This window comes from Macrosteles quadrilineatus, unplaced genomic scaffold (genome assembly GCF_028750875.1).
Source record: "Macrosteles quadrilineatus isolate MER2022 unplaced genomic scaffold, UCM_ALF_1.0 Scaffold_4__1_contigs__length_99947679, whole genome shotgun sequence".
In the NCBI taxonomy this organism is placed as follows: domain Eukaryota; kingdom Metazoa; phylum Arthropoda; class Insecta; order Hemiptera; family Cicadellidae; genus Macrosteles; species Macrosteles quadrilineatus.
In genome coordinates, this window is record NW_026542597.1 from 94209062 (window position 1) to 94232221 (window position 23160).

The 23160-nt window shown below is 33.1% G+C and overlaps 1 protein-coding gene across 1 annotated transcript in view; it reads right to left on the reverse strand.

Annotated features, from left to right (window-relative positions):
- The window catches only part of LOC128991495 (phospholipid-transporting ATPase ABCA1-like), a 236586-nt gene that overhangs the window by 37622 nt on the left and 175804 nt on the right, over positions 1–23160 (reverse strand). The window contains exons 29-31 of the mRNA XM_054414419.1: positions 22741–22889; positions 9970–10080; positions 9744–9863 (exon numbers count right to left, since the gene is read on the reverse strand). Coding sequence (XP_054270394.1) covers positions 9744–9863; positions 9970–10080; positions 22741–22889 — 380 coding nt within the window. The remainder of the gene's footprint in view (positions 1–9743; positions 9864–9969; positions 10081–22740; positions 22890–23160) is intronic.

Below are 23160 nucleotides of genomic sequence, written 5' to 3' on the forward strand. Positions count from 1 at the left end.
GGGAAGTGAGGGAAACAGGTCCGCGACGTAGGAAGTGGTGAAGGAAGTAGTAAAGGCGAGCAGTCCGGAGTGTGGGAACTGTTTATGACGATTAGATTAAGGTACTGTATCTGCAATCCTAAAATGCTATGGGAAGGGAGGAAAACAGGGCCGAGACGTAGGAAATGGTGAAGGAAGTAGTCAAGGTTAGCTATACGGAGTGTGGGAACCGTTTATGACGATTATATTAAGGTATCTGCAATCCTAAAATGCTATGGGATGGGAGGGAAACTGGTCCGGGACATAGGAAGGGGGGAAGGAAATAGAAAAGGCCAAACAGTGCCAAGCAGTGTGGACTGTGGGAACTGGAATCAGTTTGTAGCAGTTAGAATAATGTATCTGCAATACTTAAATGTTATGAGAAGGGATGGAAACATGTCCACGACACAGGAAATTGTGAAAGAATTGGTAAAGGCTAGCAGTGCGGAGTGTGGGGAATGGATTCATGTATCTGCAATACTAAGACTGCTTTCAGAGTAAACTAATGATTTTTCCCGAGCAAAGCTTGGTCCCCAGGTACTTATATATTATACTATATTACAATATATTATAGTGTAGGCTATTATTTATTATTTCATAAAGGATATTTTTTTTCATATTAGTAAAGTTTTTCTTTTATCATTATATTATTTAAAATCTATGTTTATTTACCTTATTAATATTAATTTTAGGGTACATTTGGCCTATTATAGTTTTTAGCATAACTTTTATTATAATAGTATTCATTGAAAGCTGTTTTTTGCTCATACCTAAAAGAAAAATAAAAGTTTAGGGAAAAAATAAGAGGTATGAAATTGCTAGTAAATTTAATGCCGATTACAAATTTGACATTTATATAGATAAAAATTCACAAATTGAGTACTTATAACAAAAAATAAGTTAATCTGAACCTTAGTCCTGCCCTCCCCCAGAACTAAAAATTGCTCATACTTCTTCCTCGAGTTAGTATTTGTCACGCAGTTGTGGATTAAATATTTGGGTCCAAAACCCGGTAGAATAACACTTAATTCAAGGATTATGTAACCTGTGTTACATGGTTCAGAGCTAATGGTTTTAAACTCAATGAATCAAAAACACAAAAGGCAATATACTCCTTAAATAGTAGACTTGCTTATTCAGATGAATTTGTTAAGTGCATTAAGTTACTAGGGGTGCAAATGGATTGTATTGTAACCTAACTTGGAATAGCCAAATAGATTTAGTTTGCAGTAAATTGTCAAAAGTTGTATATTTATTAAAAACTTTAAAATTTTATGTTCCTGTTACTTATTTACTGTCTGTTTATTATGCTTTGTTTCATTCTTTGTTAGACTATGGTATTATTTTATGGGGAAACTCTGGCAGGATAACTGATGTTTTGTTGTTGCAAAAGAAAGCTATTAGGATAGTAACAAACTCAAAGAAAAAAGCTCACTGTAAACCTCTTTTTACTGAAACTAGTGTTATGACTGTTATCTGTTTGTACATTTTTAGGTTATTGTTATTTATAAAAACAAATGAATCAAGTCTTATTTTTAATAACGACCTCCATTCCTATAACACTAGAAGTAGTAGAAATGTTCATATTGATCAAGCTAGGTTATCTAAAACTTTAAGAAGCCATTCATGTGTAGGTGTTAGACTTTTTAACCATTTGCCTTTAGATATAAGATGTTTGCCTTTTCCTAGTTTTAAAAAAGCCATTCACCTTTTGCTAGTCAACAATCCTTCCTACTGTATTAAGGAGTATTATGAAAGATGTTTGAATCTGTGATACCGTTAATTGTTTTTGTAGGTAGCTGTGTTATTGTTATTCATATAGGCTAAATCTGTGATATTTAATTTTATTATTTTAATAATGTACTTGACAAGGTCGTATGCACTGTAAATTTTGTGTTCTTAGACCAATAAATCTCTTGACTCTTGACTCTTGACTCTTGTGACTCTGAAACCCATGAAATTAAGTCCGGGACTAATTATCTTTCATATTCGTTGGGGCTAATCCTATTGGTTGTTTTGGAATTACCAACAAAATTGTTCAAGTTCTTATCTATATAATTAATACGCTACATGAAACTTTGTCGGTTCAACTCCTCCGCCATTTCTTAACCGATTTTATCCATATACGTCTCATTGGATAGAGCGTGTCGCGTAGATTTGCAAACTGGCCTTACATTTTTTAAAAAGTCCCTTGAGCTCTGCCCCAGTGGCTGTTAAAGTTCCCATGTTATCCTTATGAAGACCATAATTGTTTACATTTTGATCAGCTGTATAATTTAATTGCTGTTATTAATTTTTCAATTCAAAGTCTTTAAACTCATCGGAAATTATGATGACTATTATTTGTTTTTAAATAACTACTTTACTTCTTTGCTATTGCTCGATTTCGAGCAACGTGTTTACTAGTAGAGTATTATTTCTCTAATGAATTTAAAGAAAAAAAACTCACATAAGTACAATTCTAGGAGAACATTTTATGTTATGCCTAGCTTGAACAATAAATATACTAAGAGAACTAGACATTATATATAGGCTAGGCATCTTAGGAAAATTAACGGAAAGTTTAGGTACAGTCCTAATCACACCTTTTCTTTATATTTTTTGGGTCGCTGAACACGAATATGAGGTTTGCTGACAGATATTATGCCCGGAACATTGTTTTTTTTTGACGAAAAAAGTCTAAATTCGGGTATTTTTTTAGGTTTTTGGGCTAAATCTTGGTGTAAATGGGTTTTCTGAAAATACCCGGGTTTGTAAAATTAAAGAGCATAAAATGTACTACAAGTTTCATACATAACACTTGTTTCTACGACAAACCGTTACGTCACTAGAGCACACTAAAAATAGGTAAAAATACCAAAAATGTAAATAAACGCTAAAACGTGCCGTTTTACATTTAGTCAGAGAAATATAGGATATGACTTTAAAAAAATTGCAAGAAAACGTTTTATGGTTTTCTTTTGTAGTGTTGGGTCTGCAGAGTGACATACTAAAAGTTGCCAAAAATCGGTCCACAGGAAACCACCTAAAATCACGATAAAAAATGGCGGATTTCCCAACATTGGTCAAGTTTGAAAAAAAAGATACCACATGCATTCTTTGTTTAAAATTCTTTGAGATATTGAATTGGGACGGCCACCGATGTTTATTGGGTGGTTAGTACTTCATTTCAATAGCAAACTCATTTTTGGCCGCCATCTTGGATCCGCCATATTGGATATAAATAAAAATATGTAAAAGTAATGATAACGTTGTGACACATCATTACAAACGAAATTTTCACGCTGATGTCAATGTCAAAATCCGTTTTTAAATATCTTTTTACGTTTTGAAGATATATTCAAACGAAAACTCTTCCCCATACATTTCTTATGGACGTTTCGTACTTCCGTAGATTTTTTAAGATAATTTTTCTTACATCTCCAGTTCTGATCAACGCTTGCAGTTCAGTCATCCTTTAAATATTCTGTGATGTAAGGGCTTTCATTTGACCTATTGATCATTAAAATTGAACGAGTTAGAGACGAGCTACAATCCTCAAAACAATATAAAATTTAACTTTTTTTACTTAAAGATTTATATTTTGAGTTGATTTTGAATTACTTAGTAAATGTTTGGCTTTAATTTTATTAATCACTATATAAATCACTATATAAAATCTTACAAATCTAAAATGAGTCGTGGACTTTCATTTAACATTAAATTATTTTTATTTATAAATTTGTCTTTAGTTTAAGACATATATACCCAATTATAAATAACAATCAATAAGTAATCTTTAGCTAAAATAAAACTCAATACTTTGACGAATTATTTAAGATCATAAAGAGTTTTGGAAGTTATTTATAATTGGGGATATATGTATTTAACTAAAGACAAATTTCAAAATAAAAATTATTTTATGTTAAATGAAGGCACACGGCTCATTTTAAAGTTGTTAGATTTTATTAAATGATTAATCAAATTAAAGCCAATCATTAAATGAGTAATTTGAGACCACAAATAACTTGCTGATGTATTAAAAATCCGAGATATAAATCTTTGAATAAAAAAAGATTTATAATAAGTTAAATTTAATATTGTTTTGAGGATCGTAGCTCGTCTCTAACTCGTTCAATTTGAATGATCAATAGGTCAAATGAAAGTCCTTACATCACAGGATATTTAAAGGCTGACTGAACTGCAAGCTTTGATCAGAACTGGAGATGTAAGAAAAATTATCTTAAAAAATCTACGGAAGTACAATACGTCCATAAAAAAAGTATGGGGAATGAATATATCTTCAAAACGTTAAAAGATATTTAAAAACGGATTTCGGCATTGACATCAGCGTGAAAATCTAGTTTGTAATGATGTGTCACAACGTTATCATTACTTTTACATATTTTTATTTATATCCAATATGGTGGATCCAAGATGGCGGCCAAAAATGAGTTTGCTATTGAAATGAAGTACTAACCACCCAATAAACATCGGTGGCCGTTCCAGTTCAATATCTCAAAGAATTTTAAACAAAGAATGCATGTGGTATCTTTTTTTCAAACTTGACCAATGTTGGGAAAAGCCGCCATTTTTTATCGTGATTTTAGGAGGTTTCCTGTGGACCGATTTTTGGCAACTTTTAGTATGTCACTCTGCAGACCCAACACTACAAAAGAAAACCATAAAACGTTTTCTTGCAATTTTTTTAAGGTCATATCCTATATTTCTCTGACTAAATTTTTTTTCTTTATTTAAATTTTTGGTATTTTTACCTATTTTTAGTGTGCTCTAGTGACGTAACGGTTTGTCGTAGAAACAAGTGTTATGTATGAAACTTGTAGTAAATTTTATGCTCTTTAATTGTACAAACCCGGGTATTTTCAGAAAACCCATTTACACCAAGATTTAGCCCAAAAACCAAAACAAATACCTGAATTTTGACTTTTTTCGTCAAAAAAACAATGTTCCGGGCATAATATCTGTCAGCAAACCTCATATTCGTGTTCAGCGACCCAAAAAACATAAAGAACAATGGTGATTAGGACTGTACCTAAACTTTCCGCTAACTGCCACTTTTATTCCTAATATGCCTAGCCTAATAGCATAGATGAAGTAATATAAAGAGATAGGCAGCCATATGGAGTTTAGCGTGGGAGATTTTTAGCCTAGTAGTGTGCTGCTCCTAGCGGCAATTGCGAGCCCTAACAATCTGCGTTACCAACGGAAGCGCAAACAATGGCATTGTTTCCCATTGTACATGTCGAACGCAACTTGCCGGTTGCCGGTTCATGGATTTTACTGTGTCTACTGCTCGATTTTTTAGCATCGCAGATGCGCAGTGTGCATGTTTGTGTTAAAAATGCACTTACTCCATTTATATTATTAAATACCTATACATTTAATACCTTACTAGTGGATATTATGTGAATGAAGTATTATCGTATTCTTTTCATATTATACCTCTTAAACTGGTTTAGTATTCAATTATACATTTATTTAGCTGATATAAAAGGTTAACTATAGTATATATAATTTAATTGATTTACTGTACTGTTACACTGCAACATTCAATGATTTACTTAGTTGAAACTCAGTAGAAACGTTGCTCCTTCTTTTGTGATTGGTGTAATTGGAGCAATCGCGAATATTACAGGCTTTATTTTAAAACGAATAACAGTCATAATTTCCGATGACATTAAGAGAGTTGACTCAAAGATTATGGAAATACTCACGATATACATTATTTCTATTTCTTTTACTTGATGATGTTCTATTGCTTTCCTATGATTCCATAGTTTGCAAATCGGCTCTTTCAATGATTAGTCGAGAAATGCAGCACAGTTTTAATTCAGTTTTCTTTTTAGTATATTAAATTGTCGAAGCTTTCTCGGTTTTTTCATTGTAATACATACGCCAACCCAAATTCAAATTGTAAAAATGCCATTTCAACCAAGTCAGTAAATGTTTGTAGCACACGTTTCCTTAAATTGCAACTGAATTAACAGCAATTAAATTATCCAGCTGATGAAATGAAAATCATTCTTTATTGAGGCAAACTTAGGACCTCATGGTCCTTACAGTTCACCTCTAATTACACTACAGTAACCAGCTGACCATAATGTAAAGAAATGTTCTTCATAAGGAGAACATGTAAATTTTAAAAGCCTCTGGGACAGAGCCCAAAAGCCTTTAAAAAGAATTTTTGGTCAGTTTTCAAATCTAAACACCAATACGTACATTTTGGTGTATATTGAAGGGTTAAATCTTTTTAAACAAAAAAAACTTATTGTAAAAAAAAACATGTAGCTTATTAATAATACAGATTGGCAGTGTTCAAAATAAATAGTATGGGTCCTTTTGGAAAATTTGCATATTAAAAAACTTTAATTGAACAATTTAAACTAGAATTTAGAATTCTTTATAGCTATATTTATTTTGATTCTTTTACGATGTTCATTATGCTTTCAATTATCATGATGGCAAGGTGACATAATAATCTTTTAAAGTAATGCAAACAGGGGACCTACAATTATTTATTGTATTATTATTCACAGCTCTACATCGGAACATGATGATGGGGAGAAAGAGTAAAAACTCTTAATAATAAATGTTGATAAATGTTTAGGGTTGAACAGGGTTTAAATTAAATTAGGTTGTTAAATCTTCCTATTTAAATTTATCAAGATCGTGGGGTTGTCAAAACTTATTTACAATTCCGAGTAGGAAGCTGTTCTCAATATGCCATAACAACAACTTCTCACATTGTTTTATATTTTTAAAATTGTTATGTCCTAAATAACAAAATGATTCATTCAAGATGTTAATTTGTTCGTTTATGCCTATTACGTATTAATTCGACTTTTACCATTATATATTTTTTAACACCTTTTTACTGAAAATTATTGTATTATTGTAGTTTTTCTTTATTTTGATTGTTCTAGTAATTATTATTTTCTTCATAATTCCACGCATATTTATGTCGTATGCTTGTTCTTATAAATGCAGATTTTTTAATATGGTTAATTGTACATATTTAAAGTTTCCTATTTATGTCAAATTTTAAGAACTATTTTGGAAATTGTCCTAGCAATTCTTATGATCTTCATAAGAAATATTTATCCAGAAATATTTATTTATTTTATATGCTTATCTTTATTCATGTTAATCTGTTGTTGATAGTTAATTTTGGTAAATTAAAGTTACCTATTTATGTCATATATTTAAAAAAAACAACTTGGTAGATTTTTAACAAATATAAATTGTACTATTAAATGTGATATACTGTAGCTAATGAAAGATTGAACACTTTTAGGGCTACGATTTAAATGTATGCTGTTAACGTAACCTTTTACAGGTATATCGATAGTTTTATTTATTTTATTTGTGATGATGTAGCTACGCCATTAACCTTTTTAATTTGATGTTCATTTCATTTTTCATCATTCATAAGTTTGACCATTTCCTTTATTTACAACTCAACATTGTGCCTGCAATTATGCATCTTACATGCGTTATTATTTTTTACTTTTAATTTTTCTTGTTTAGACTTTGTACATTTTAAATATAAATATGTTATGTATTTAGATTTAGTCAAGAATGTGTATAGGTATTATTATATATACGCATATTAAAAATAGGGTTTTTTTGGTTATTTTTGAGGGAATATAATAACGTAAATATAGCTTTCTGTTTAAATATTCGTTATTGGTTGTTCGTCTCTTAGAGCGATAGTGCCTATCTCTAAGAGAACTTCTCCATAAAAGAAGTACCCTGTTTCTGGTGGGAACTTTGACGCAGTAACAGGGCTTTGTGACTAATGTCCACCGGCACTAATCTATTTTTATCGCCAATCTTAAAGCAATCTATTTCAACTTGTCGTACGGTGTTAAAATGTTTTCTATTCATTCGTATGCAAACATTTATACGGATACCTTCAGTATGATACAATTTATATCAATATTATTATTTGTTCAGTTCAACAATATTTGTAATAATACTAATAAAAAAAAATTACAGTCTAAGTGACATTGACAGTAGATTTCAAAACAATAGAATCATATTGTTTATCAAGATTGTTTATAGTTTTTTTTATTTTTTTTAGTAGGTATAAATAATATTGTAAGTAAATTGTTTAGGATAGTCAGTTCCCTTATTTAGTTCAGTATTTCAAAAAAATTTTAGTCCAACGTTTATTCTGCCAGGGCCACTTGTCGGCTTTACACGGGTACCGATGTCATAAACATTGTCCTTCTGCGAAAGGACGGACCCTCCCTTGCCAGTTCTTAGAATGTTTGTAATCCCCAATCCAGGGCAAGGGATGTGTCCTTTGTGATTGTATCGACGAGCATCACATTGTTCAGTTCGCAAAGCTCTATAGGACGTGAGAGACTAATCCTTCCACGTATATTATAAGTCATTAGTTTTCATTCTCATTTAAAACAACCGCAATAGTTTCTTTATTGCAATCCATTCATCACAATTTCATTTATACAGTCAAATAATAACATTTATAAAATTTAATGCGTAATAAAGTAATAGTTTATTTCAAATGTTAGTTTTATTATACCAAAACATAATCGCACGATTACGGTCTACGAGCCGAGCGCATCGTTGCTGTAGACGTCAACAACGTACTGTGTATTGCAGAACTGCATTACCGACGCGAAGACTACGCTAGCGCACTCTGAACTCGGGCCGCCCAACTAACTCGGGCAGCCCGAATAAATATCCCATGCAGTTTAGGCCGCCCCTGCTCTTCTCTGGTGTTTATTTATTCTATGCTAATAGTGCCATATTTGTTTAATGAGTTACCAATGAGTTTAAGTAATTTAAAGTCATACTCTTCATTGAAAGCAGAATTAAAGAGATGTTTTATTAATTGTTAAAGTTTTCAGAATTTATCTTTGTTAATAGTTTTAATTCTATGCATTGTTATTGTTAAATATTGTTTAAATAGTTTAGGTGAACATGGGATTGTTACTTACCTGTAGTAAATTGTTTTTTTTTCAAATATTTATTTACTTGTTTTAAAATTGTTGTTATATTATTAGTTTTCCTATTATTGTTAAAACAATGTAAGATACGGTAATGAAATGTGAATACTTATATGTTTAGTACAACAGATTGGGAGAACAGCTTGTACCAGATATGAAACTGACTGAAATTTTGTGAATGGACTTTTGAACTGGACTCTATCTATAGCTACGGACAAACCTACTGAGGCTTTTGTAGCTTTGTATGAAATGTATTTGGTTTATAATGTTTTGTTGCATGATTAAAATAAATAAATAAATTAGACTCAGTTGTTGACTAGCGTAATCCTCGAGCTTCAAAACCCAATTTTTTGGTCCTAGATTAAAAACTGGTTTGAACTATATTTTAGTCTGAGAATAGCATTAGTCCTGAGCCCCGCACTTAGTCTTACTCAGTAACAGAGCTGAATTCCTCCTGCATTTATACTCAGCTAATAAATGCTGATTGGATTCTTATCAAAGTAAAAGTAAAATGAAGGGAATAAAAGTTTACAAATAAATTAGTGTAGATTATAAAATTATAAATAGGAGTAAAAACTTTTTACTCATTTATGCAGCACTATTGAAAACATTTACACTCTTAGTTTAGTTATTTAACATGGAAATACAGGATAACCATAAATATCACTATTTTAACCTCAAGCATAATAATATAATGTTTTTAATTTAAGCCAACTCAGTCTTCTGTATGAAAGAAAACAGTTAACGTACTTTGAAAGTGGATGTTTTGCCAGCGCCGTTGAGGCCTAGTAGACCAAAACATTCGCCCGGCCGCACTCCAAAACACACCTGGTTCACTGCAGGCTTCACACTTCCACTAGTTTTGTAAACCTGCAAAGGGAACACTTTTATCCATGATGAATACACAATTTTACGGTTATCACAATATTAAGGTAGTTTTTACTATCAGCCTCTAATATTAGCTGTGACCACCCACCTTGGCTAAGTCCTTGACCAGCAGGATATCTTGTCTCGTGTCTCCAGAACGTATCCTGTTTCTCTCAGTAGCTACATCCTCCTCATCCTGCGGCGCTGGTAGCTTCATGTTCTGCACAAAGTAAAGTTAGACGATTTTGAAAATGGTTGCTGTCTGGCAACGTAGGTACAATTTAAGAGACTATCTAGTTAAAGTAGTTTCTAATGGATATTTATCTGAAATTGATATCTATCGTAACATAAATGATGGTTTGTACAAATTTAATTCAGAATTTATCACTACTGTAACATCAATTTAATATTTTTTAAATAATTGATTGCAAAAAGTGAATACACCTGGACCTTTAATACTATGTGTGATCTTATCTACCTGTAAAAAAAAATTCAAAAGTATTTGACTCAATTTAAACTAGGGGTGTGCGAATAGTGATTTTCAACCTCGAGCCGAGCCGAGCCGAGCTTTTTAAAAAATTTTCGAGCTCGAGCTTTTTCGAGCCGAGCTTTTCCTAGCGTCACCTTATCTAAGTTATTAAACTTTTTTTCTTAAAAAAGTGCATAATAATAATAATGTTCTGTCAATTTTTAAATAAACACAATGTTATTTTAATATGTTTATAAACATTGAGAATTGTCAAGACATCAAATAGTAGATAATCACGATAAGAACTGAACTGAACTAAATTAAGATGCAAAAAATAAAAGGATATCGATTGAAGGCCTGACGAGATATGCAGTGCAGACTGAGACAATCAGATTGTCTTTCATAACAGAACAGCAACGCGAATGACGACAAAACAACTCAACTCGATTACATAATGTATATTGTAACTACTATGAATTGTAACTCATTTGTTGTTATTTTGTATAAATAGCAAATATGTGATTAGTTAATGTACTCGCTTGGCTATTGCGTGAGGGCCGGGACTGTGAATAAAACTAGAGTTACTAAATGAATTTACAATTTATTAAAAAGAGGAGAAGCTAAAGTCAATCAAACAAAATACAATGATAATATATAAATCGAATACAGTTAAACAAGGGGAAATGAACCAGCACAGTGAATAGACAAATTAATAAGGTAAAATTATACTTTATCCTAAGAAATAAATTGGTAATTGGAGTTAATATGAATTAAAAATGTAAAACAAAAAAATAAAATATTAAATAACCTTCAAATTTAAGGAAGTAAATTGAATAGAATTAAAACAAAGTTTGAAAATCTAACTTCTAAAGTCTTAAATTAGTTATCCCTGAGTAAGCGAGCAGGACTTACATTTTTAGATTAAATAATTATAAAATTGACATACTTTTGGGTTGATGCACTGGACACTTCACAAAATAATTTTTAATCTGCCTTTAAAGGCAACAGGCCATGGTTAAAATATCACTTCACCTCGCGAATCACTCGCGACCGAAAACTTCGACTCCCGATCAACGCGGTGACCCGACCGAAGACTTCCTGGAGACTGCCTTTCCTGGGTTTTTGGTGGAATAGACGTCCCCCTGTCCGCCTATAGAGACAGCCAATCAGAGGGTGTGATCGTTGGTTAATCTTCTCTGATTGGTTAAGACAGTCCACGTGGACTTGATGTGCAGATGTCAAAAAGTACATAGCTTGCAGATTGTCTTCTGTCTCTCTCCACGATTGATGCATCGGCAGCTGAACGTTACACCACCGTGGGACAGGAAATGTATAGACGGACGGGAAGTCATGGATAGGATTACTGAGATCTGTGGAAGAATATGCTGTAGTTACACCCCCCTGCTTAAAAACGACAAACTGGGTTTGGCGTGGTGCAAAATTTAAAAGGAAGAATTTTGAATAGATGCAGCTGAGGGTGCTGGACGAAGTCTAGGTGGCAATCTAGGTGGTTGAAGGTCTTGTTTGATTGTAAGAATATGAATTTTGTAGAGAGCTATAAGTAACAGTAATGTTAAAATTATGCACCAAACTATTAGTATATATAACATGATTCTTCTATCATCGACAATGTCAGCCCAAGTATTTGTTAAATTAATATGTTTGAACAGTGATACTCTTTCTAATTTATTTGTAGAGAAAGTAGGGACAGAAATATTCCAGGCAGGTAATAAATAAGAACTGATGTTTAGAAATTCTGTTCTGTCAGATGTGAAAGGATCAATTTTTAGGTGATTTAGGTTTGTCCAAGGAAGCGGTACAAGATGAAAGGCTGAAGGAGAAGAAAAGTCTCTGGAGTCACATGGAACTATAGAAGAAATTATTATGTCAGATCCGTCCAATAATTTACAATTGCAAGGCAGTTCAAGTTCAAGCGTGCCAAACTTAATTTCTGGCAGGGTTGTTGTCATCTCATGATTATTACAAACTATGTGTAAATGATGGTTATAATTAGTTATCAGGAATTTATTTACGTTTAACTCGGTGACAATAGGATGTTCCGGTGCAGGGGTGCAATGAAATTCACAGTGATGCTTAAGTTCAGAAATGTTGGTGTCATTAATTAGATATTTTGCACATTTTGAGGCTGGCGAGGAAATGGATGAATAACGTGGGATGAGGCATAAATTAGAAGAACGATAGTTACAATGAGGGTTGTCATCTGTGTCGACAATAACTGTGGGTGCTGAAGAAGATTTTATTATGATGAAGTTGTGTTCCACCAATTTGCAGATGTTGTTCTCCCACTTTAATGGTAAAGTGTTGTAGGAGTATACGTTGTATGAAGTATTGGAAGGAATCAGTGGGATTTTGATTTGTAATATAAGGTTATTTTGTTCGAAATAACATTTGGCAATAGGTAGACCATAAATTTGGAATAGTTTGGAAGAAGGAAGGGCAATAGTTAGACTGAATGGTTTTAGTTTTGATGAGAGTTTTTTTAAGTCTGATTGGAGGGTTTGCATATTAAGGAGATCTTCCGGTATGTAGTTGTGTTGGCAGTCTTGTTCCACCTTGTAGAGAGATGAGTAGTGTGCGGTCAAGTAGATGTAGGACATAATTTCGAGGTTGTTTTGGAGAATTTTTTCATCGATTGTTGTGCTCGTAATATTAATATCTTCTTGGATGGTCCTCTCGTATTTGTTTAGGGAATCATGCAGCTGTTTTAACACATGATCTATATTACTTGAAAAATTATTCATTTTTTCTTCGGCCAGTGTAATATCTGTATGTTCTTCTTTCATATAGTCAAGCAGGCCATTCATTTTGTTATCTACTTGTTCTTCGTTTTTAGATAAATCTTTCAGATTAGTCATGGTGGCTGTATTACAGCACCACGATAATGCAGATCCAATGAAGTCAAGCGCTCTTCGTGGTCGGGATGTGGTGTTGTAAGATTGTAATTTGAATTTAGGATTGAGATTCAATTCGTTGGTATTAAAAATTTATTTGATTTTTGGATTTCTTGAAGATAGTTTTGGTTGGTACAGAATTTGTTTGAATTGAAGAAGGAATTTTGGCAGGTTGTCTTTCTTGTAGTTGAAGTTGGAATTTCGTAAGAAGATTTAGTGTGATAAGGGAATTTATAAAGGAGCTGTGTAGTTGAGTGGTAGGGTATTATAGTTGGGATTTCTGTGAATTGCACACCGGAGATTATATGTCTAGGTATGTCAGCTGATGATAGTGACAAGACTGAGATGATTAAAATGCACAGTCCCATTGTGTAAGAGTTCATTGTGGTTGAGTTTCTAGGTCAGCGGGTAGAGATCAGGTGGTGCAGTGTGTTGTTGTGCAGCGTTGGTCAGACTCAGCAGATGACGTGGGGTCGCCGCCGTAGTAGAGCAGATGACAGGAGGTCAGGTTCTGATGACGGCGCGTTGTGGACTCGTCACTCGTTGGCGTTGTCTCTGTTGAGCTGAGCTGTAATTACAAAACAAAGAAAAAATCCTGCTGCTTTACTACTTATGTGCTGGTCATTTTCCCCTTTTATTAAGAATAATGAGTGAGCTAATAACTAATATGATTTGAACTATTTTGACATTTGAGAGTAGTTTCAGTGACACGAATTGCTGATAAATTGTTCCTTGTTCTTATTGTTATACACATATGTTTAAACTACAAAATTATTTGTTTTATGAGTGTTAAAACCCTTTATTCCTAGCTAACATTCTTATCTATTACTACTTTATTTTAATAAGTTTATAGTGTTCCATAATTCTATATATATATATACAAATTAGTTTATTTTGACTTAAGTTATATGTATAAGTTATAAGTTTATATGACTTATGACTTTACTAGTCTCATATTGGTATTATTTAATTGCTGAGCTCAGTCTTTATAGTGGTTTCTTGTCTTAAGAGAATAATTTCCCTAGCCAAATAATTACGATTATTAGTTGATCAGGCTAATAACATAATATGGTGAGAAAATTCTCTTATTTTAAGAGGTTTTTTTTGTCTAGTCAAACTAGTTTTGTTTGTGTTCGTAATGTGAGGTCATGAATATCCTCATGTATATAATGATTGTCTTGGCCAAGTATTTATTTACAATATTGCATTGAACTAATGCTTAAGGCGTCACTATCGGGAATGTATTTGTCATGTAAGTTGTCGTTTATACATTGCATGGTTAAGTCTCAACATATTGACATGGTAATCACGTTTTGTTTAATATAACGAAGCACACTGAGTGCACTAGAGATAATGATTAAAATACGATAATGTGTTCTTAAATATATTTCCTATTCTACAGTGGCCACTTTATTTACAATTATTTACATGAGTCTCAGTTTTCGGTCGTGCGTGAAGTGTGGTTGTGTTTTACAAACTTAAATTGCTTATCTTATAACAAGGAAAAACTTATATTTTAGTTCAAGGTTGTTTATATTATTGTATTAATATTTGACGTGTATTGACTGTTTCTTTAAGAAATCGTTACAAAGGAAAAAAATAAACAGTTATTTAGGTTCTAAATGCATTCGGTGTCACTGAAATACTGTTGTTTATCACATTCTTTACTTACTTTTAGCACAGTTGTCTTACTCAATGTGATCACGCCTATGATATAGTTTTAATCTCTGTACATGTATATTATCTCTAACTAATTTGCATTCTTGAGCATTTCTATTTCGTAGGATACTGGAGTTAATTTTCTTATTATCATGAATGGACCTTTATATTTATAAGAAAACTTTGTTGTATTGTCCCTTAAGTTCTTCGGAAACCAAACAAGAACTTCGTCTCCTGACTTAAATTCTAAGTCCCTTCTATATTTATCATAATAATGCTTTTGTTTAGCTTGTTCTTTTCTTATCAAGTTAGGAACTGTTTTTCGCACATCTTCTATAATTTTTAAACTATCTAAAATATCTTTTTCTGTGTTTGGGAGAACTAAAAGTGTGTCACTTGGCATTTTCGGCTCAAATCCAAAGAACAGGTAACTAGGCTTATAATTATGGGAACTATGAGGAGTGTTATTGTATGCAAAGACTGCTTGTTGCAGGTAACTTGACCATTGTGAAGGTTTTTGCGTTACATAGTGTGAAATTATGTTAATTAAAGTTTTATTAAAGGATTCAACTAAGCCATTCACGTTAGGCGAATAACTTGATGAGAAAATCTGGCACATGCCTAAAGCTGTATGCAAATTGTTAATTACTTGCGCTGTAAATGTTGTGCCTCTGTCGGTTTGTAAAATGTTAAATACACCGTAAGTATGAATGAGTTTTAACAAACATTTGGCTACCGAGGGTGCATCAGCTGATGTTAAAGGAAATACAAAAGCCATTCTTGTGGAGACACAAGTAATGCAAAGAATATATTTATATTTATTACTGGGGCAAAGAGGTCCAATTATGTCTGCTTGTATTCTAGTGAAAGGGTTGAGGGTTGGGGCAATGGGTTGTAGGTAACCAGCAGGTTTTAGGTTAGGAGTTTTTCGCTTTTGGCAGCTATCACATGATCTTATATATTGTTCAATGTCATTCCTCATTTTGTACCAATAATATTTATCTTTTATTTTTCTGTATGTCTTGTCGGCATTTAAATGTCCTCCTGACATAAGGTCATGATGGAAGTTTTTAAGTACTTCTGCTCTCAGCTGTGGAGGGAGTACTACTGCATAATTTATATTTACCCCTTCCTTTGTTCTGTAAAGAATGTTATTTAGAATTTTGAATTTTTTCAACTTATTTCTGGTTTTCCTCAATGGGTTCTCAATTTCAATTATAAGTTTGTTAATCTTGTCATCTTTTCTTTGGAGCTCTGCTAAGTCGACATGAATTAATGCATTCAGGGTTTCAATTTCTATTGTATCCGGTTCATTCTTCTCTTCTGTGGAAATAGGATTTCTGCTAAGAAAGTCTGGTAGTGTGAGTGTTTTTCCTGCCTTGTGGTTAATTTCCAAATCATAATCGGCAATATGAAGAGCTAATCTTGTTAATCTACTGGAGGAACCTTTGAAGTTTTTGTAAAACTGTAGTGCTGAGTGGTCTGTATAAATATGAATTTTTCTCCCAAGGCAATATTCTCTCCATCGGTTTAATGCAGTTACTAATGCGTAAAATTCCTTCTCACTTACACTCAAGGAAAGCTGTGTAGGTTTAAGTTTTCTGCTGAAGTACTGGACAGGATTTTCTTTTTTGGTTTCTGGGTCGTAGTTACAAAGAACAGCGCCAATTGCAAAATTGCTTGCATCTGTGTAAATTCTAGTTTCCAAGTTTGGATTAAAGTGAGCGAGAAGAGGTGCTGTGGTTAATATGGTTTTCAGTTTATTGAAGGCGTTTTCACATTCTTGCGACCATTTAAACTGTTTATTTTTGTTGTACTCTTTAATGAGGTTAGTGAGCGGTACAGCTATTTCGGCAAAATTTTGAATATGTGATCTAAAGAAATTAAATGCACCCAGCGCTGATCGAACTTGTTTGATTGTTTTAGGCCTTTCAATTTTGGAGATTGCGTCTATGTTCCTTTGAAGTGGTTTAATTCCGTGTTTTGTTATTTCATGGCCTAAGATTTCAATATTTTCAGACATGAACTCTGACTTGTTTGTATTCAGTTTTATGTTGAACTTGTCCAACTCTCGTAGAATCGTTTCCAAGTTATCTAGCTGTGATTGAAATGAATTTCCGAGAATTGCCAGATCGTCAATGTAGCTCAAAACTTTTGAGAACAAATGTTTTGATAATATTTTGTTTAATACTTTTTGAAATATTGCTGTGCTGTTGCACAATCCTTGAGGTAATACTCTATACTGATATTTTCCTATTTCAGATGCAACAGTCAAAATATGTCTGTCTCTAGGATCTACTTCGATTTGAAAAAATGAATTTTTTACATCGATTTTGGTAAAGTACTGCATGCCAGATAAAGACGCTAGTACTGTGTCGATTGAAACCAAGGGGAATTGTTCTTATGCTATTCTTGAATTTATTTGACGTAAGTCAGATATTAATCTTCTAGTTTTATCTTTGTTCGTGACTAAAAATATAGGAGATTGGAAGTCTGTGTATTCAGTTGCTTCCTCTAAAACTCCAGCTTTAAGCAGTTTATCTATTTCTTCCTGAAGAGCTTGTTTTTCACATAAGGGTTGTCTGTAGGGAGGGATATAACAAGGTTTTGCGTCTTCTTTAAGTTTTAATCTTACAGGAGGCCATGTGGATTGTGTGAGATCCTCTGTTTTGTTCGTAAACATGTGTTTGTATTTGTTTAAAACATTGGCTACTTGATTATGCTGGTCTACGGTTAAGTTAGGATTGATGTTTAACTTGTCGCCGTTTTTGTCAGTTACTTGAGTTTTGTCTGGGTTTTGAGGCTGAGACAACGTTCTGTTTACATAGTTACTCCGTATACTTGCACTTGTAGCTGAAGATGATTGGGGTTTTGCGTTGCTGGGTTTAAAACCAGTTTTTAAATATCCTAATAAAGCATTTTCCCTAATCTTTTTGCAAGAGCTTCCTGAATTGTAAACTTGAATACATTTTGTGTCAGTATGAAAGTCAGTGCCAATGTATACATGTAATTTTCGTCTATTTTGAAGATCCAAATTCTGTTCAAATTCAAATGTGTTGATACTATTTGGTAAATCAATTACTTTTAAATGTTGTCTGGGCTTTACAAAATATTCTTTGTCTGTTCTAACTTCAGTTATTTCTTCTGTATTGGACGAGTCAATAATGGATGAAAGAATATGTTTCTTACCCAAATTTAGTATCCAAGACGTGGACATAGGAATGATATCATAAATGTTTCTTTTGCTATTGTAAATACGAATTTCCTTATGTTTGAAGGAAATCTCCATGTTGTGTTCCAGTAGAAATTTATTTCCAATTATTAAGTCGAGTGCCAGGTTATGTACTACTAAAAATGATGCGGTGTAGGGTTTGTCATCTATAATCATAACTAAGGAAGTTCGACCTAATATGTTTATTGGCTGATTGTTTGCTGATACTATTTTGGGCAAATTATCTGTTTGCATAGTTCTGTTGCCTACTAAGTTTGCATTAATGAATGAATAATTGGTGCCTGTGTCAATGTGACATTGCAAATTGCCGCTTAGCCCATCTATTAGTACATTAAAGTTTAATGTAGAGCAAGCTGCATTTTCTTTGGTCCCAAATAATATGTCATAAACTTCTACTAGAACAGATTTAGATTCTCTTTGATTTGTTTTAATTAGGTTCCTTAGGTTTAAGGTTTCGGCTTTTGCCTTTTCATTACTGTTATCTATAATTTGAGATAATATACTTGCTTCATCTAGTGATAGAAATTTGTGGGTTGATACATTATCTGATTTTATTACTGAAGACTGATTTTGAAAGTTAACTTCCTGTTCTTGAGTTAACAGTAATTGTTCATTTGTTAATGTAGTTTCCGAAATATTACCTATATTATTTTCTTGTTTGTTTACATCATGCACGGATACTGAAGAAGGTGTTATCTCAAGTGGGGAGGTAAGCAGTGAGTCGCTGCACTGTCGACCTTGCGGACTCATGGAATTGTGCGAATGCGTGTTGTATACAATGTCATCTCGTGTTACGCACTGCCGTGTTGCCATTTTGTTTGATTCAACCAGTGTTGCCAAGTCTTCTAGTTGTCGACTTGTGTAGTTTTGTTTACGCTTTGACTTGAATGATTCATCTAATGTGGGAAACGTTTCATTGTATGTTTTACCAGGAAATAAGACTTGATGGTAGTTATTTTTATTTTCATAACATAATGTTTCACCATGGTATGGAGACGAATCATCATTAAAAACATGATTATTGCTGTTCTGTGTATACATTTTGTCGTAGGACTCATTATGCCAATGGCGAGATGCCTGGTTAAGAGATTCGTTCCGGGCGTCCCGCCGACAACCTAGTTTTTTTGATTAGGTTGGCTTGGGGATTTGTTCCGATTTCTGTCATAACTGTTGCTTCTGGGCCTCGATCTGTTTGAGTCCTGGTTACGGACTGTAAAACTTGTAGCAGATGGATTTCTTTTATTAAAATAGCAGTTTTGAGTTGAGTGATTATCCATTTTACAAATGTCACAATTGAATCGTCTCGCCTGGTGTTTGTAGTAGTTGGACGTGTAGTTTCTCTGATAATAATGTGGTTGTTTTTGGTTATAGCTTGGATAGTATTCTCTTCTGTTATAATGCCGTCCTGGAGAAGGTGAGTTTCGCCTGTAATATGCCTGACCAGTGTTTCTTCTGGGTGATCGACTATAATGTCGAGCCACAGAATCATGCTTAACCTGAGATATATCCATCCTGGGTGATGGATCTCTGCTAGTTTTATAATTCACTTTAAAATCATTTACAGCTTTTGTTAAATCAGTTATTGCGTTTAGTAGTTCAGGGGTTTTAGCTTGTTGTTGAGTTGAATTTGTGTCAAAATGTACACTCTTTGGTTTGGGAATTAGTATTGTGCTGGTACAATTTTCAACAGGGTTAACGCTTTGTACATAATCAAATCCATAGTGCAAATTGTATTTTCTAGTGTTTTGTTGCTTGAGGGCTTGCATGGCTTGTAATTTAGTTAGTCTTTCTCGGAATTCCTGCAAATTGGAACTTTCCATCCTAACAATTTCATCAAAGTAGTTAGGACGTAAGCCTTTAATAGTGTAACTGATTATTTTTTCATCGTCCATGGATTGATCTATTTGTCTACACAAGCTACGAACTTCAAAGAAAAATTGTAAGGGTGTTTCATTTTCATTCTGAATCCTGTTGTCAAGAGTAGTTTGAAGGTCAAATTTGAATCCAGCTTGGCCAAATGATTTTTCAAAGTTACTTTTGAGATCATCCCAAGAACTGGTGGGCTGAGTATCCATAAAATCAGAGTACCATTTATATGCTACTCCTGTTGTGTAAGTTCCAAATAAATCTAGTTTAGTTCGATCTGACCATCGATTGCATTTAGCTGCTAGTTCGTACTTTTTTAGAAATTCTAAAACATTCTCATGCTGTTTACCACTAAATATTGTAGGCTTTACAAGGGGTATATTTTCAGCATTGGGGTCCCTTGTATTACCCAAATTTTGTATGGATGCTAGTCTTTCTGATTCGTCCATATTTTTGTTAGTACTTAAATGAATAGCTGGTTGAATCTTTTGTTCTGGTGGATAAGATGACTTTAAAATCAATTCGCTATTGTTTAAGTTAGCGTCAAAGGGCTGTGAAGCATTCTCTAGATGTAGGGATTTTCTTCGAGATAATAATCTATCTGGTGAGCTAGCCTTAGTGTTTTCGTAGTTAGGAATGTTAGAAGCGGTGTCCATGTGAATGAACCCATGTCGTTATCAGCTTTTGTGACATAGCGCACAGCAGGGGGGTAAAATTTGACAAAAATCGGCCATTTTGACCGATTATTAATACAGTACCAAATACCAATAAAGTAGTACATTCATTGGTAATTAAATAATAGGTAAAAATTAACCGATTTTCGTCAAGTTTTACCCCCCTGCTGTGCGCTATGTCACAAAAGCTGATAACGACATGGGTGATTAGTAACCATGGCAACTTGTTGAATGCGTGATGAAGGGAAACCCAAGAAATAGAAGAACAAAGAGAAAGAATAACGTGTTATCTTTATACCTTTTTTACAATTTCCGTTATTATTATCTTTATGTAAGATTTTATGATTTTGTTTTATAGGTTTATAAAATAATTCTTTTTAACTACGGGAATATCAATTTATAATTTATCAACGTGCTTCTCTTCTGAAACAGCAATACCGGATGCATAATAAAGGTCGATGACCTAAAATATCACGATTGTGCAGTATTGTATTTTGATGTTGAAATTAAAATCACGACACAAGTTTGTATATATCCATGGTCCCTATAGTTTAATCATTTAATATGTACACAATCAATGCTAAATAATCGTGGTTAGTTCTAACTTTATTTTTTATTATTCAAAGTTTCTACACAGTAAGACAATCCAAAGTCAAACCGGGCAATGAATACCCAAAAAACAACGTATCTTGTCCTGTGATTGGAATACCACTCGCCGGCCAGTCCTTTAGGTTTAGGGAAGTAGTGCAAGTCTATATATAGCTTCAAGGTCTTACCCACCCCTTCCCCCTCCGGTCCTACTTGACTCACTACACGCGCTCCTTTTTCGAGGTCATTGCCCAACCCCTCCCACCCTTCTATTGTGCCTTTCTATTGTTTCTATTCTGACTTTTTTTGGGAAACATTAAATCTATTGTTTACGTAACATCACAGTAGTAGGCTAGATTTTTCTACTTTGAATTTGAAACAGTACTGTAAAAAAAAACTATTACGCAGCGCCCCTAGTATCAGGAGGGAGACAAGCACGAGTTGACTTTCATTTGACCATGGTAGTTCTTTTCTGCTTTATGTCTGTTCGTTCCAGACGAATCTAATCGTAAAGCAAAACAGCCGATAACGACTAAACTAGTTATCAGTATTGCATCATACGGCTTCTTTGCCGTTGCTTATCAAACCTCGAATGCATGAACAACGTAGAATTGTCATAACATTGTTTTCAATTTCGACCCAAATTAAGTGTTTTTTTCAGTTTTGACTTAGTATTAAAAGCTCGGCTCGAACTTCGAGCTTTTTCAAAATACCTCGAGCCGAGCCGAATAATGAAAAGCTCGACCAAAAAGCTCGAAGATTCGAGTACTCGCACACCCCTAATTTAAACATTCGCTTTTATTGTATTTTACAGTACTTTTTTATAACCTCTCATGCCGAGGTGTCTTTCCATTTGATATTACTTTCTTTTATATATTTAGCATTTGTTTCTAACTAATATGTATGTAACTTTGCTTAATTTAAACAGGTTTTATATTAACATTTAAGTTTTAAATATTTACACCTTAAGACAGTATTTCTCCCATTTTCAGTAGAAAATAGACAATAGATAATTAATCTTTATTTACACATTCATTAAGAATAGTAGTAGCGTCAATTTACAATGTTTTCTAAATATGTGGTTGAGGGTGTTGTTTAGTCAAAGATCTGTTGATAGTATTCTTTTAAAGAGTAAAAAGGTCGATTAATGAGCCATTGATGCAAAGTTGGTTTGAGGTCATCTTCTGTCTTGCTTCTTAGATCTGGAGGTAGCCTGTTGTAGATTTATATTCAAGCAAACCATACAAGCACAATAATCTTTCAATCATCTGACCCAACACATTTGGTATACCACATTTTATTAACTTTGTTCAAGTACTTGGGCTTAAATACAAATAAGTTTATTTGTAACCTTAAAATAACAATACTGGTAATAAAATAAGTATTAATTATTTTAAGTTAAAAATTTGCTTAACTATTTAAAGGTTTAAACATATTATAAAAAGTAATAACAATACAACAATAAAAAAATTTAACTTACTTTCTCCCTAAAAATTGAGAAAAGCGTTTTGTAGAGTTTAAATTCCACTACTAAAGTGATGAAGAAGAACAAAATACCAGTGAGGAACATACACAGTAGTGGCTGTCCGAGGAAACCCCAGGCAAATATGCTGGGACTGAGAACTATATCTGTAAACCACAACCTTTAATTGTTTAAAAATAATATTTTAAACAAACAGATTCTATTCTAGGCTATATACCTTTTAAGTCTAATATAGTAATAAAGAAATTAAAAATTGAATATTAAAAAAAATTAAAATTAAATACTTTTTAAGTTGCTAAGCACTTCTAGGCAGTGGCGAGGGGGGTGATATTAGATGTGGGGCTGCCCCCTCACACCAATGTTTGTACGCAATGAGCGTAACCAACCTCTGTTTGACATTCCCTGAATAGATGACAA